The sequence below is a fragment of the Podarcis melisellensis genome (genome assembly GCF_964234715.1).
Source record: "Podarcis melisellensis genome assembly, chromosome: 10".
NCBI classification, from domain to species: domain Eukaryota; kingdom Metazoa; phylum Chordata; class Lepidosauria; order Squamata; family Lacertidae; genus Podarcis; species Podarcis melisellensis.
In genome coordinates, this window is record NC_138542.1 from 34134767 (window position 1) to 34150965 (window position 16199).

General features: G+C 43.2%; 1 protein-coding gene across 2 annotated transcripts; it reads left to right on the top strand.

Moving 5' to 3' along the window:
* The first annotated feature begins 1012 nt into the window (after nt 1-1012).
* Nucleotides 1013-13035, top strand: LOC309379175 (GLIPR1-like protein 1). 2 transcript variants are annotated; one of them, XM_081928100.1, is made up of 6 exons: nt 1013-1229; nt 6047-6304; nt 10081-10184; nt 11266-11351; nt 12617-12649; nt 12739-13035. In XM_081928100.1, the coding sequence occupies exons 1-6, from the start codon at nt 1044-1046 to the stop codon at nt 12900-12902; spliced, it is 831 nt and encodes a 276-aa protein (XP_081784226.1). In that variant the 5' UTR covers nt 1013-1043; the 3' UTR covers nt 12903-13035. The 2 variants fall into 2 exon arrangements, with proteins under 2 accessions (XP_081784226.1, XP_081784227.1); XM_081928101.1 differs by having other exon boundaries at nt 6125-6304.
* The last annotated feature ends 3164 nt before the right edge of the window (nt 13036-16199 follow it).

A 16199-nucleotide genomic window follows, 5' to 3' on the forward strand; every position in this document is an offset into this window, starting at 1 on the left:
TCTGCCTGGTACATCGGGGGAGCTTCCACAATAAAAAAGCCAAGCCTATCTGGACAAGAGATTTTATTAACTAACATGTATCCCATCTGTGCTCTGATGCCTAATTGCAGAAAGAACTACTATCTTCCAATGCCCCAACCCCAGGAGGAGGCCATTACCTCCTTCAGTGTAACCAATTCCCTCCTCAAATTAGTTTCTGGCTGATCTGGTGCCAGTAACATTCCTGTGTCGTTCTCTCTTGGTGGGCTTCATTGCTATTGCTGAACTCATCTCCTTCTCTCCCCTTCCCAATGGCGTTTGAAATGACCCAGTGGAGCCGATGGGAAGCAACAGCACCACCACCACCACTGCTTCTGCTATCGACTTCAGTTTCTTGAGTTCTCTGCCCGTTGCTTTCAGTGCCTCCATGAGGTCTCAAAGGCAACGTACCGGACAAAAGGAACACCGTGGTTTCATAGCTGTCAACGTTTCCCTTTTCTTGCGAGGAATCCTATTCGGAAAAAGGTTACAGTATTTCCCTTAAAAAAACGGAAACGTTGACAGCCATGCGTGGTTTAGATCCTGCACCACTGTTCAGACGCTAGGAGCAACAGACTGCGAGCCACAGGACACTTGGAACGACCACCATCTTACTCCGCAAGAGTAAACTCAGTTAGAATGGCAGTGCACAGCAGCGATGAGTTGGAGGCAAGTCTAGGAGAAATTCCCTTCGAATTGAACGGAGCTGCAGACACGCGCACAGCATCAGACCAACACGCGTGCAGAGCGGGGCAGGCTAGGGCTTGATTTGAGCCAAAGCTCGCGAGAGATAAACCCTTGAAGCTGAGGAACAGCAAAAGATCAGAGAACAGAGTAAGGCTAAAATCCTGTACTGTACACGCCTGGTTAGAAATAAGCCCCGCAGAACGCAATGGGGTCGACTTCGAATGAAGCGTGCAGCAGACCTCGCGCGCCGACCGTTGAAGGAGAGCAGCCGCGCATGCGCACCCTCCCGCACGCACGCCGGACTGGCGCTTCCGGCGTGCGAGGGCGCAGCTGCCGCCATGCCGAGGCTGTGGGCGTGGGTGCTGCTTGGGCTCGTCGCCCTCGAAGGCGCGCGCGGGAGGAAGAGGTTTCGGCCGCAGACTTACCCCGGAATTACCAACAAGACCTTTATCGGTCAGTACGTCGACATCCACAATAGGCTTCGCTCCGAAGTGCAGCCCCAGGCCGCCGACATGCTTTACATGGTGTGTGTGCCCGGAATGCGGCCGGGGGGCGGGCGGGGGAAGACGCTCGAAGGGGAGCTGGCCGCTCGCTCCGCCGCCCTTTCCTCAGGTGCGGAGGAAGGGAAGGCGAGGCAAGCGCTGCTCCGCGTTGCCCACAGCTTTTTAAAATGCGAAAGTCAAAGGTTTAACCAAGTCTGCTCTTGCGGGGCTTCATTGAACCCTTCTGAAGCGGCTGCTGTGCCTAATTCGCAGGCTATTTCGGGATTTCGCTGCGGGTATGTTTTCACTACAGTAGGAAGGTACTGGCGTGCTCAGGCCCCCGAACTTCGTGAGAGCGAGCTGTGAGGTAACTCGAGGGCCGCAGCCTTCTGTTGTTTGTATGCATTTGCGTTTTCCAGGGCTTAGGCCCGGCACGGAAAACATCCCAGCGCTGAAACCTATTAGACAAATGCGTTGGCCTAGGCGTCTCCACAAAATGGAAGATAGCAGGGTCCCCATAGACGTGCTCTGCGGGGAGCTGGCATCTGGCACCAGGCCACTTGGCAGACCATCTCTGAGGTACAAAGATGGCTGCAAAGGTGACATGATGGCCGGAAGCATCGACCTTGCCATGAGGGAATCCCTTGCAGAGGACCGCAGTGCCTGGAGACAGGCAGCCTAAGTCATGTATCCATAGTAAGGGGGAGAAATGACCGCTGGGAGGAGCGGAGAGAGAAGAAACTCTGTGGTGCATCTCCATCTGCAGCAGCACAACTAGACCCCTTCATCTGCCCTACCTGCAACAAAACATGTCTCTCCCGCATCAGTCGCTACAGCCACATCAGACACTGCAATCTTGCAAGAGTTTGACCTCACCCCCAAAAGCTTACTTCTCCATTGTCTCCTGAGACAGATGAATGCCAACCAGTTAAGCCCAGGCTGATGTTTGACACACTTTTAATAGCGAAGCTGAGCCAAGAATAGCACCTTCTGTGGGATAGCTATATTGGCAAACAGGAACAAGATACGTGCAAATGTGTATGTGAACCCGGTCTTTGGGTGTTTGATTTTCGTTGTTGTGTATACTGTGTATATACGGACAATGACAATAAATTTATCTTAATCTTAATCTTAAATCACACCCAAGTTACACTGGGTGAAAGTCTGCCTCTGCTGCATTCAGGAAAAACATGCCTCCATACCTATGTAAGTCTGCACCTTTGTACAACATCTTATGGGTGTTTAGAATTAAGAATTGTAGAGTTGGAATGGGCCCAAAAGGTCAGCTACTCCAAACCCCTGCAATCTAGGAACCAGCTTATGTCCTGCAGGACTTTCAAATGCAACTACTGTACAAATATTCACCTATTATGATAAAAAAGAAAATAGGTATTATTTGCTGAGAATAGATTACACTTCAGTTGCTTTGGCAATTTGAAAACACACACAAAGGAAATAACAGAGGTAGGAGAGAGAAATACAGTAGAGGCAGCTGTAAGTGTAAAGTATATTAGTTCAGTAATATGTGTATTTAGACTTGCCTGTAACGGTAGGATATTGGAACTAGGGAGTTGTTTCAAAAGCTAAAAAGGCTATTCAAAATGTATATCCTGCCATTCCGCTAAATGGCTACAATATGGCTACAAATCTGTTCCATACAGTAAAATCACAGCAAACCAAAATTCATCAAATAGTAAAAATACAATCAAAAATACATTAAATTTAGAACGAAAAAGTAGCAGACAACCTCCTAATTATTTTGCCCTCTGCTTGTTTATTTTAAAGCATTTATGAATCACTTTAATATTTTAAGCTCTCCCAACTGTATACAGAAATACGACATAAAAACAATATCATAAAAACAATAATTCAGTAGTAACAGGATGCAAGATTACACTTTGTATATGATGGCAGAAGGAAAGACATTCCAGAGAGTGTAAGGGCAATGATGGAAAATGTCTGTTCTTGGGTCACCACCTTGTTAAAGTCTGTTGGGTGCATTGCCAAGAATAATATTTCCCCAGATCATCTGAGTGAACTTGCAGGTCATATACAGTACAGTGGTACCTGGGGTTAAGAACTTAATTCATTCCGGAGGTCCATTCTTAACCTGAAACTGTTCTTAACCTGAAGACCACTTTAGCTAATGGGGCCTCCCGCTGCCACCGCACTGCCACTGCACAATTTCTGTTCTCATCCTGAAGCAAAGTTCTTAACCCGAGGTTTCTGGGTTAGCGGAGTCTGGAACCTGAAGCGTCTGGAACCCGAGATACCACTGTATAGAAGCAAATGATCTTTAAGGGAACTTGGCCCAAAGCTGTTCAGGATTTAACTTAAATGTTAGTAACAAGATCTTGAAAATAGCCGAGTAGTTCTCAGCTGCCACTACTGTTCTAGGGACTAGGCAGGTATCTAGACAGTTTAGGGCTTTTGAAATTCTGTATCTTTTAGGCATTTCGAAACAGGTACAGTGGTGCCTCGCAAGACGAAATTAATTCGTTCCGCAAGTCTCTTCGTCTTGCGATGCACGGTTTTCCATAGGAATGCATTGAAAATCAATTAATGCGTTCCTATGGAAACCGCCTTCCCCCGACCTCTTCTGGCGGGCGGCATTTTAAAATCGCCCGGGACAGCGGAGGACTTCTCCGCTGTCCGGGGCGATTTAAAAGCCCCTGGGAAGGCAGGAAATCCTCCCTCCGCCGCCCGGCATCGGGACGATGCCCCGAAGCCGGGCGGCGGGGGGAGGCGTTCCCGCCCCGAAGCCGGGCGGCGGGGGGAGGCGTTCCCGCCCCGCCGCCCAGCATCGGGACGATGCCCCGAAGCCGGGCGGCGGGGGGAGGCTTTCCCGCCCCGCTGCTCGGCTTCGGGACATCGTTCCGATGCCGGGCGGCGGGGGGAGGCTTTCCCGCCCCGAAGCCGGGCGGCGGGGGGAGGCGTTCCCGCCTCGCCGCCCGGCATCGGGGCATCCTTCCGAAGCCCGGCGGCGGGAGGAGGTGTCCCCGCCCCGCCGCCAGGCTTCGGAGGACGTCTGAGGACAGCGGGGAAGACGCGCTGCGCTTCCCCACTGTCCCGGAGATTTCCCTATGGGCTGTCGTCTTGCGAAGCAAGCCCATAGGGAAATTCGTCTTGCGAAGCGCCTCCAAAACGGAAAACCCTTTCGTCTAGCGGGTTTTTCGTCTTGCGAGGCGTTCGTCTTGCGGGGCACCACTGTAATATCTATTTATAAACATCTATTACTTTGAAGCAAGCCACTTTCAGAACTCCTGTCAGTGGAATAATCTCTAGGGTCTAGACCAGCTTCCTCAAACTCGGCCCTCCAGATGTTTTTAGCCTACAACTCCCACGATCCCTAGCTAGCAGGACCAGTGGTCAGGGATGATGGGAATTGTAGTCTCAAACCATCTGGAGGGCCGAGTTTGAGGAAGCCTGGTCTAGACTGCTTCCTTTACTACATGCTGCCTTTGGAGCAATGTGGTTTACAGTTTAGAACAGAGCATTAAATCTAATAGTTGTGATTCAAAAAGCGGGGGGGGGTGTGTGGAATGGAGAAGGAATAAGAAAATAAGCAGATTCAAATATTAATTCTTGCATAATGTTACATAATATTCTAATAACACGGTATAGTTAATACAAGAAGCAGTTGCCAGCTGTTTCAGGCCTTTCAACTGTCCTCCTTAGAGAAACCTGTCTGGTCTCATCACTTTTTACATTTTGCTAGCTTGTTGAGGCTGCAGTTCTAAACCCACTTACTTGGGAGTTGGTTGGCATCTATTTGTCTTGGGATATAATGGAAGAGTGTGCCTTCCATTGTAGGATATACAGTGGTACCTCCTGTTATGAACTTAATTCATTCTGGAGATCCATTCGTAAACAGAAACCATTCTTATCCTGAGGCATGCTTTCACGAATGGGGCCTTCTGCTGTGCGTGCACCTCTGGCGTGCGATTTCCACTTGCATCCCAGGGCAAAGTTTGCTTCTGGGAGCAGCTACTTCTGGGTTAGCAGAGCTCGTAACCTAAAGAGTTTGCAAGGAGGACAGTTTGCAACCAGAGGTATTACTGTACTTCTGAGTACATTGTGCTGAAGAACAGAGTTTTTCCAGGAAGGCTGGCTGAGACCTCCTACTGTTCTTTTTAGTAATTTTTCTGCTGCTTTGTTTTATTTTTCATTGTGTTATTTTTATTGATGATTGTTTTAAGCCTCTAGTGTTAGACAATTTGGGATAAGTGGGGTGTACATTTTTGAAAGAAAAAACCTTAATACTATACTTTCATCTTTAAAAGTTAAGCTCCTGAAAATTTAACTCTCATGTAGTGCAGCTCTAGTTAGCAAATCCCATTGGGGCTTTGGCTGTTAGGGCTCTCTTCAAGCAATGATAATCATCTGATCATCAGAGCTTCAGAGTGCCTTGTAAAGAGCTTTGTAGGTCCTGCTGATCAGTGGTAAGCACAAATGGTTTTTGGGTTCAGGTGCAACTTTCCTTGCCTGAACCCAAATGCCATAAATGAGCATGGCTTGGCTGGTTTTGGCTGGTCAAATGGGGAGGCCTGGAGGACCTAATAAGCCCTGTCCTAAATTAATATGCATAAGTGCCTGGGTTGCTATGATACTGTTGACTAGATAATGCCAAGTTTCAGGATGAAACCAACTTAGACTGCAATCTATACCTACTTGTCGTGGCATATGCCCCATTGAACTCAACAGGACATTATTTGCATAATGTTTGCAGTTCTGTTGAAATGTGGATGTGGAAACCTAGCCAGATGGGTGGGGCATAATAATAATAATAGTCACTCGTGGGAGTTAGCTAATGAAAATGTGATTTTAAAAATGCATTATATATTTCTTGTATCCTGCAGACATGGGATCTAGCTTTAGCTAGAACTGCTAGAGCATGGGGACAGAAATGTATTTTTCAACATAACCATTTTATGAAGGAAAAAGGAGCTGGCCATCCTGATCCTAAACTTCATCCTGTGGGAGAAAATATATGGTTTGGACCTGCCCGCAGAGTGCCATTTAATTCTTCTAATGCCATCTATTCATGGTACTCGGATAAAGATTTCTATGATTACCAGGACAATTCGTGTTCACAAGTATGCAGACATTATAAACAGGTAACTTCCATTCTCAGTTAAGATAGTCTTAAAACATCAAGAAACATTGATCACTTAAGACAGCAAGTACATAAAGTGACTGTTATAATGGTGCTATATAATAGTTTTAAAAGTAATCTGAAGGCTATCACATTTAGTTATAAATATCCATTTAGTTATAAATGACATTGGATATTGAATTTATAACTAATGTCATGATGTCAGGATCCCAATACCTCAGGGATCACCTCTCCCCATTTGAATCAACCAGGACCCTGTGATCATCATCTGAAGCTCTTCTTCATGTGCCTCCTCCGCAAGAGGTCTGGAGGGTGGCAACATATGAACAGGCCTTTTCTGCATTGGCACCCCATTTATGGAATGTTCTTTCCAGGGAAGCTCGGCTGGCACCTTCTTTGCATATCTTTAGTCGCCAGGCAAAAATGTTTCTCTGTAACCAGGCCTTCGGCTGATTAATATTCTATGGCCTTTTAAATGTGTTTGTGGGAGTTGGGGTTTGTTCTGGTTTTGGTTTTATGGTGTATTTTGTGTTCTCATTTTGTATTTTTATCTTGTGAACCACCCTGTTAGCTTCAGATGAAGGGCAGTACACAAATTTAAATCATCAACATCATCATCCAAAGAAGCACTACCTGAAGAGAAGAGGTAGAACGGGACTTTCCCATCCCCTTTGCACCTAAGCCACCTGAAAAACCTCTACCGAAGTGGGTCGAGAAATCCTACTGAATGGAGTGGACTGTGGCACAGGGGAAGAGGAGATTACTAAAAATCAGGCACCTTCCAAGAGAGAAATTCTCATTCACAGAATATTTCTCTGCCTGGTTTTCAGCACCTTGTCTATTAGAGCCCCTTTCAGTTCCCCATGTCATAGCCCACCCTACTCAGTAGGGTCTCCCAACCCCTCCAAAGAGGCTTTGAGGAAATTGCGACCTGGTGATGATTGTTGCTGGAAGAAAGACTGGTGGAAATCACCTTGTCCTGGCTCTAGTCTGCTTCCAAGTCATAGAATGGTAGAAATTAATGTAGAGATCATTTCTAAAATTTCTGACTATATTTTTGTCAACTTCAGTTTTAATGAGATTATATAATTTTAATGAGATTATATAATTTTAATGAGATTATATAAATTGCAAGAATTATAGCTTTAATCAAAGTATATAAATTGCAAGATGTATGGCTCAGGATGCTGGAAGCTCCTTGAAATCTCTGTAAAAACTTGGGATCTTCCCCTTTCCAAGCCCCATGGGCACCCAAGGAAGTTATTTATTTATTTATTTATTTATTTATGAATGAATGAATGAATGAATGATGCTTTTGTACCACTTTTCTGTTGGAATACACAAAGCAGCATACAATATTAAAACAAATAATAAAACAACATCAAGCGGCAGCAAAGGACCCTTGCTTACAGGAGATATAGGATAGCTACACGTGGAGTCAATTTGCTGTGCCAGTACCTGCCTTTGGTGCAGCAATGTGGTGGCTTGGATCCATACCTGATTTGTGTATTGGAAGGATTAGTTTGCTTTAATCACTCAGGCTTTGCACCTGCAAGGCATGAATGATGATTGAAGGTTAGCCCTGTATATCCTAAAATGCTCTCTCATTCCTTATATACCCAACCAATCACTGCACTCTGCAGGAGAGGACTTTATGTATATGCCGCCTCATGAGGAGATCCACTCCATATGATGTAGGAATTGGGCCTTTAGTGTGGTGTCACCTATCCATTGGAACTTCCTTCTGCTGCCATTTCTATTATCTTTTCTGAATCCATGCTACACAAATATTCAAGCTTTGGTTTGGCCAGCACTCTGTACTGTTGGATCCACTCTAAAGGTGAATGGTAATGTACATTCTTGCAAACAGAAGAGAAGAAGCGAAGCTTGGTTTAAGCTTGCTGCTTTCAAGCAATACACATGGGATGGAGAGGAACGCATAATTATGCACCTGCACCGTTTGCCACTTCTGAGAAGCATATACTTTCATTCAATCATTAATCAGCCTCCTTCTGAATAAAATGGTCCATCATTTTTAAAATCATCTTATCATTAACATTTAGTACAAGTCAGTTACCTCTGGTCACCTGAGCACCTTGTTTTGATTGGCTCAAGGCACTCCTGAGACCTCCCAGTCAGGTAGAAACCTGTTCTCTATGCTGTAACTCAGTACCTGTGCCTATTGGCATGCCATATCTATTCTGTCTTGCTTCATCTTCAGTCTTAATCCTTTGTCTCTCAGGAACCCTCTCTCAAGGAAACCTAGTTTTTAAAATACCATTTCATTCAGTCTTCCCTATGGAGGCTGCTCCACAATCCTTGGCACCCAAACTTCTCCCTGAAAACAGAAATGTCCAGTTGTAGCTATTTTCTGCCTTGTATCCTCTTCACTGTACCCTTTCATCTTACCTGTGTTTTGTTGTTTTATTTGTCGTGGTTACTGCCTCTTGAGGTGGGGTGAAGAATCTTTTTCAGCCCAAGGCCCACATTCTGGATGCTACATACCACACACCGGTGCTGGGTGGGACCAGAGGCAAAAATGGGCAGAGCAAAGGCTATGAATTTTACCTTCATACAATAAACCACATTCCAGCCACACAAACGTCTGAGATTTGTGCACTCCCTCGGTCATGACAAGCAAGAGACATCATCAAAGTTCAGCACAAGAGAAGGAAGTGGAGCAGGGTTTAGTAGTGTGGCCTAGGGATAGGGGAGGAGGGGGGATGTGGCATATGGAGAGCCCTTCTGTAAATCTTGATATCCTTCTGTCTTTGTGTGGTCCAGACCCAGCTTTTTGTTTTTAGTTTTGCCCAAAGCTGTTGAGCTTTTTTTGTAAGATCTAGAAGAGGAAGTAGTTTCTGAGCTATTTTTAAGGAAATTCGCCAAAATCTACACTTCCAACATGTGTTGCCATATGTCCGGATTTTCCCAAACATTAAAGCGATTTCCACCCAGACACTGTTTCCGATGGCTGAATCCTGGCAATGTCCGGGAAATTCTGAACGTATGACAACCCTAGTCTGTATAATAGAAGTATAATCTGTTGGTCAAGGGAACGTGGATTTAGATGCCCCGTGTATAATCTTGTGATAACTAACAATATTTTTCATGGGTGTAGCCAGGATTTTTGGTTTTTTTTGGGGGGGAGAGGGGCAGAACTGACATGATTGGTCAGTTAGTTAAGTATTTCTATTGTTTTACTTGAAGGGGGGAGCACCTGTCCACCCCCACCCCCCTTGGCTCGGCCCATGATCTTTTTATCCTGTAATTTTTGTTCAAGCCACAACACAGTATTACTTATTGACTGCAATTTTGGCAGTGTAAATAAATAAATAAATAAATATTACTCTGTATTAACCCAAATTGGGAATTGGCTGTCTTGGCTAATTCCACCAAATAATTAAGTGAGTGGAAATACCATGTAGCAGCCTCTGTGGCAGGTAACAATCCCTAGATTGAAGATCATCAATAATACATACACCTGTGTAGGCAGATCCCGTATGTAACTTTTAGGGGACACAGATAGGCTGATAAGGTTCAGCTGGTGAAGGCTGATCCACTGCAGGATGTTGCTGTAGCCTAAGAGAAGTTCCTTTCCACCAGCGAAGGCACTTCTGCCACATCCTGACCCCAAAGACGAAAACCATTCACAGTTCTTTGTTCTGAAAACTGGAGGATTTGTACTAAATCTCTAAAGCCTAAATACCTGGACTTGGTAACTATTAACACAAATTGTACCTTTCTTTGTAAAATAAAATCTGCTCCCCCCCCCCCCAGGTTGTTCGGGCTTCTACTTATAAGGTTGGATGTGCTGTTGTTTTCTGTCGTAGACTTGATCGACATAGAAATACTGAATATTTCGTTTGCAATTATGGTCCGACGTAAGTTAACAAATGTTTAAGAGAATAAGAGATAAACCCAGTCAGTGAACCTAAGACGTGTAGGATTTTAGATGATTTTTTCATTGACCGTGCACAAAGTGGCTGTGTAAATTTTCTAAGGCTTTGGTATTTTATTTAGCTTAAGTACTGTAAATATTTAAGGAGGGAGTCCTATGAATAGATAGCTGAGTATAAGTTTATTGGACCTAATAGGGCTCACTTCTTCATAGACATGTATAGGATTTGGCTGTAAGTGTCCAATTTTTTTTCATAAATGAGTGCTGGTAGATATTAAGCAAATAAGTGTTTCTGAAGTACATAGAATTAAATGTACATGTTATTTGTCTTGCACTTAATTCAAATTTAATTTTAAATTGGTGATGGCTTCTTAAAAGAATCGCACTGCAAAACAAAAAAAGAAAGAGGCTCAGAAGTTCACATTGCAGACACCTCACATAAGCAATTACTCATAGGGGTTGAAGTTCATGTAGTCATTACTGAACTGATCAAGGTTGCAGTGCAGTGATTGGCCTCTTTGCTGTAAATTTAAAGGTCACATTTGGCAGTCCTAAATATTCTCTTCACAGATTTATTAATTTTGTATATATCACAGTCTATATCTAATGCACAGCATAGGACTGTTCAACTATTCTAACTCAGGAAAATCCATTGTATAACCTAAATTTTTTTAGTCGATACCTCAACACATAGGCAGTTTATTTGTTACAACTAAATAATTAACCGTATTTTTCGCTCTATAAGACGCACCAGACCACAAGACGCACCTAGTTTTTGGAGGAGGAAAACAAGAAAAAAAATATTCTGAATCTCAGAAGCCAGAACAGCAAGAGGGATTGCTGTGCAGTGAAAGCAGCAATCCCTCTTGCTGTTCTGGCTTCTGGGATAGCTGCGCAGCCTGCATTCGCTCCATAAGACGCGCACACATTTCCCCTTACTTTTTAGGAGGGAAAAAGTCTTATAGAGCAAAAAATACGGTATATTCAGAATAGCTTGTCCTTTAATCTTCAGTTTAGCTTGTGAATTGAGTACCTTATTACATTCTGGAAATTATGCTCCTTAGTGACACCTACCCTTCAAGACCTTACAAAACAGGACAGCCCTGTAGTGCATGCCCAGAAGGAGACACTTGTCAAGACCATCTCTGTAGTAAGTACAGATCTGAGTAAAATGAACATTCATGAAAGGCTTTCTCACGCACATATGTATATATTTCTATTAACTTTAAAGCAATACGAGCTTCTCTTGTGTGTATATATGTATGTATATGCATGTGTCTATGTGTGTGTATGCACACACATATATATTTCTGTTGAGTTCAAGTCATGGAACTTAGAGCAAGGCAGGTTTGGTTGTCAAAGCAAACAATCTGCAAGACCTGGAAGGAAACCCGATCTTTTAAATATATTGTAGTAAATGGCTGCAATTTCACAACACTGTGAAATCATATCATAATGATAGAATTGTGCTACACAATTGTACAAAATCCAGCTTCAAGGTTCCAACAATTTTACATCCTCGTCTACAATAGTGTGACAATGGTGTCAGATAATGCAATCACAGGCATTGCACTACCACAGATTTGCTTACACAACTCATAATCTATGGAGATGCTTTCAGGCTGTATACTGACTTCTTTGTTAATTCATGCCTAATTAAAGTTCAAGAGTTTGGAGATGAGTTTATTTTTACCAAATACTGTATTTTTCGCCCTATAGGGCGCACCGGCTCATTGGGCACACTTATTTTGGGGGGGGGGGAATAAAGAAAAAAAAATATCCCCCCCCCCCGAGCCCCAAAGAGCAAAGAAGCCATGACAGCGAGCAGGACCTCACCATCGCTTGTGCAACCTCACCATCGCTTGCGGGGCTGGGGGCGGGGGAAGCCCGAGCTTCCCCGACCCCAGCCCCCAGAACACGTCCGGGAGCAAAGGCGAGGTTGCACAACCTCGCCATTGCTCCCAGAGCTTGCGGGGCGGGGGAAGCCCAAGCTTCCCCAGCCCCCAGAACGGGTCTGAGAGTGATGGCGAGGTTGCGCACAACCTCGCCATGGCTCCCGGAGCTTGCCGGGCTGGGGGGATAGCTTCCTGAAGCCTGGAGAGCGAGAGGGGTTGGTGCGCACCGACCCCTCTCGCTCTCCAGGCTTCAGCGAAAGCCTGCATTCGCCCCATAGGATGCACACACATTTCGCCTTCATTTTTGGAGGGGAAAAAGTGCGTCCTATAGGGCGAAAAATACGGTAAATGATTGTGTCATACACTGATGATTGCACATTCTGGATGCTGAAATTCTGTAGAAATGCTATGAGCTACCTGCCGCGCTCTGACTGAAAACAAGTAAAACCCATTGATAATATATTAATATTGTGAAACAGGTTTCTCCACTAGTTATAATGCTACTTTTCTCCTTGTGCAGGAAATTCAAGTCGTGACAAAATATACATCAAGCGTATGTATTACAATTAAATTATATAGCTCAAGTTTACATTTAAAATGACATTCTTGCCTAGTAAAAATATGTTTGTTTGTTTTAAATAGGCTATTCACGATGGTATCCTCCATGGGAACACAAGCTTATATGTGATGACTCCTGTATTATACTTGCAGTTTTAAGGCCATCACTAACACTTCTAGCATTTGTTACTGTTTACTGTTTACAGAAATGTTATCCAGATTTAATGCTGCAAACAGAAACTGTATGAGAGGCATATAACACAAAACATTATCCTTAATATCTAAGACTCACATGTACATGGATGTTTATGTTTTTAAAAATAGATTTGGTTAATTACATTGTTTTATATATTTTCAATTTAATAAAATTATTAAAAAGTTTATTGTTTCATTTTAATGACTTGGGGATATTTTTAAAAGCAGAAAAATGAATACGAATATTGTGTGTGTGTCAGTGCAATATTATGGGTTTTACTGATCCGTAGAAACCTGTCTCTGGAATTGCCATTCTTTTATTGCTCACTTTTTCTGGAGCAGTCCAGTTCTTTTCATGTTATCCTCCGAAGTTCTTTGCAGGTTTTTTTCTTCATGTAATTGTAACAGCAGTATGTCTGTTTAGGCACACAAAACACTACAAGGGTTTTTCTGAAGACTTGTGCCTTTAAACTAAACACTTCTTTACAAATTCAGCCCACTTTATTGCTACGTTTTGTTTCTAGCTGGGATATTAAGTATAGGCTACCTGTTGATTACCCTGTGGATCAACTCACATTGTTTTCAACATAAATGAAAAGAGGAACTTGGTAACTAATCCTCACTTCATCAACCTTGGCTGGAGTACATTTTGGTTCACAAACACCGCAAACCTAGAAGTGATTGTTCCAGTTTACAACCTTTTTTTGGAACCCAAACGTCCAATGGGGCTTCCATGGTTTCTGATTGGCTGCAGGAGCTTCCTGCAGCCAATCAGAAGCCACCATTTGGTTTGCGACCGTTTTGGAAGTTGAACGGACTTCCGGAACGGATTCCGTTTAACTTCCAAGGTATGACTGTAGAGGATTCCTACGCATGCACAGAAGTGTACCAGAAACTCCTACTGGGCAATTCAAAGTGGTTATTCAAAGGGTAATTAACAGGCTATTCATCTGCAGGGATGAACAGGAAACAATAAAACTAGCTACATTTTAAAACCATATACCGGTACTTTAAATTGAAGTTACCACAGATCTTTGCTTAATGGGATTCTACTTGTAAGTAAATATAAGAAAAACTTGTCTATGGAAGAGTGCATTGCGTTAATTAGTGTACTGTTTTAATTCCATTTCCAGTTAATTGTGATAAATGTGAGGCCTTGGTCACAGCCTTCGATAAGCCAGCAGTAACTTCTTTGGGGTGGGAGGAGGGAGATATAGTCTCACTCCATTGGCGTCTTAAGTCTGAGTCCTCTTTAGAACTAGGCCAAATGTTCTTCTAAATAAGTCACGTTTCTCTTTCTGTCTGGCAGGAGTGCTGGCCAAACAGCTTCCCCATCCTGTAGAAGGGCCTGAATATGGGAAAGTGCTTCTTCAAAGGAAGAATCTAATGTAGGATTTAAACAATATTTTACTTGCGTATTCTTCTATGGGCAGAATCCACTTCATATTTTGTTTGGAGGAAGTCCTATTCAAATGAGTGAGATCTATATAGCCAGAGTGCTTTAGGGCCAGTTCACACAAGAATGGTTCTAAATTCAGCCCACAATCTTAAAAACCAAACAACCAATTCAGTGTTTCTCCTGTAAGTTCTACAATTCCCAAAGCATTGCATGTGGGCATTTGGAGCTCCAACAGGGTTTAAGAAAGTTAAAGGTGGCTTGACAAACCACCACTGTCTTGCTCTGTTGGTAGAGCATGATACTACTACTACTACAACTACTATTATTCCTGTTAATCTCAGGGTTGTGGGTTCAAATCCCATGTTGAGCAAAAGATTCCTGCGTTGCAGGCAGTTGGACTAGATTACAAATTCTATGATTCTATGAAACATACCTCCATCTTCTCTGGATAAGCCCTCAATTAATTGCACCCTGTCTCAGAATTGGTCCTAACTTGCTATACACCAGAAACATTTTTTATTCATCAGATTAAAATGCTGTATCTGGGCTTCCCTGTTCTGGTTTTGTTTCAACACGCATGTTAAAGAAGCCACTTCCTGTACACTTGTTTCAGAATACTGATGCAACTCTTTCCTGTTGTTTTTTAAAAATATGTTTGAAGTACAAGTGATCAGTTTTCCAAAATATACACCTTGTATTTAATTAGTTTCACTAATCTGGAATTGAATCTTTTGCCCATGAATGTATTGTTGTGGTTGTATTACTGCCAGACACATATTTGGGACTGGTGTGCAAATGCCTAGACAGTATGTGATCACTATCTTTCTTGTATTTCTGTCTGTCTATATTAATGTGGTCTGGGGATCCTATGCTAAGATACTAGTTGATACCTCTGCTTTCTACACTTCATAATACTTGAACACTAATAATTGTAAACAAACTTCCCAACAATATTAACAATGATGCCAGTGGAGGCTCTTCCACACTAGAGCTGGTGTAGCACAGCTCTGCCAAGAAGAATGCCAGACATTAACTACCCCCCTCCAAAAAAAACCCCATCAAATCCACACACTCCATTGTTAGCAGACCTCTATTAATCTCAGAAAGCTACAATTGTTAAACCATTCTGTGTAGCTCTATAGGATGAATAGAGGTCTCCCTAATATCTCTCAGCACCCTTAACAAATTATAGCTGTCATGCTTCTTTGCAGGGAAGCCATGACTGTGATATGATAATGCTTTAAAGGTATAGTGCAGATGGGCCTTTAGTTGTGTCCTAAGTATCCATAAACCTGCTGCTTAAGTGTCTATTGTTTGTTTGCATGGAAGAGAATGGGGAGAAAACCTGAACAAGTTGCCATGCCTCTGTGATCCCATGGGCCACTCCTACATGACTTACTAGCAGTTCTGGCAGGTCCAGTGGGCATCAACTGTCATACATTAAATTGTATTAATAGTCTAGCTGTCAAGGGGAAATGTGCAAAAAAAACCCCCAAAAAATTGGGAATTTCTTATTGAGATCCATAGGCCCACTCAAAATTACCAGGGGGCTACATATCCAACTATATATTCTAAAATCTGTTGATGCTGATTAACTTCCACTTCACATATTGTTCATATATATTTCGGGTCCAATTCAATCAATACGGAATTGCATGCTTAGAACATCGCACTTTTGAAAATGCAGTGGTGTCTACCATGGGTGTAGCCAGGATTTATGTTTGGGGGGGGGCAAAACCGAGCTATCTGTGACATGATTGGTCAGTTAAGTATTTTTATTTATTTACTTGATTGGGGGAGGGCAGCTGCCCCCCACCCCTTTGTCTACCCACGGCACCTGCTTTGTGTATTATTTTGTGTCACAAATGGTTCATTACTTGTACTTCTGGCATTCTCACATTCATTTAAAAAAACATAGCTGAAACACGTGAATTTGCACATTGACCCTGGA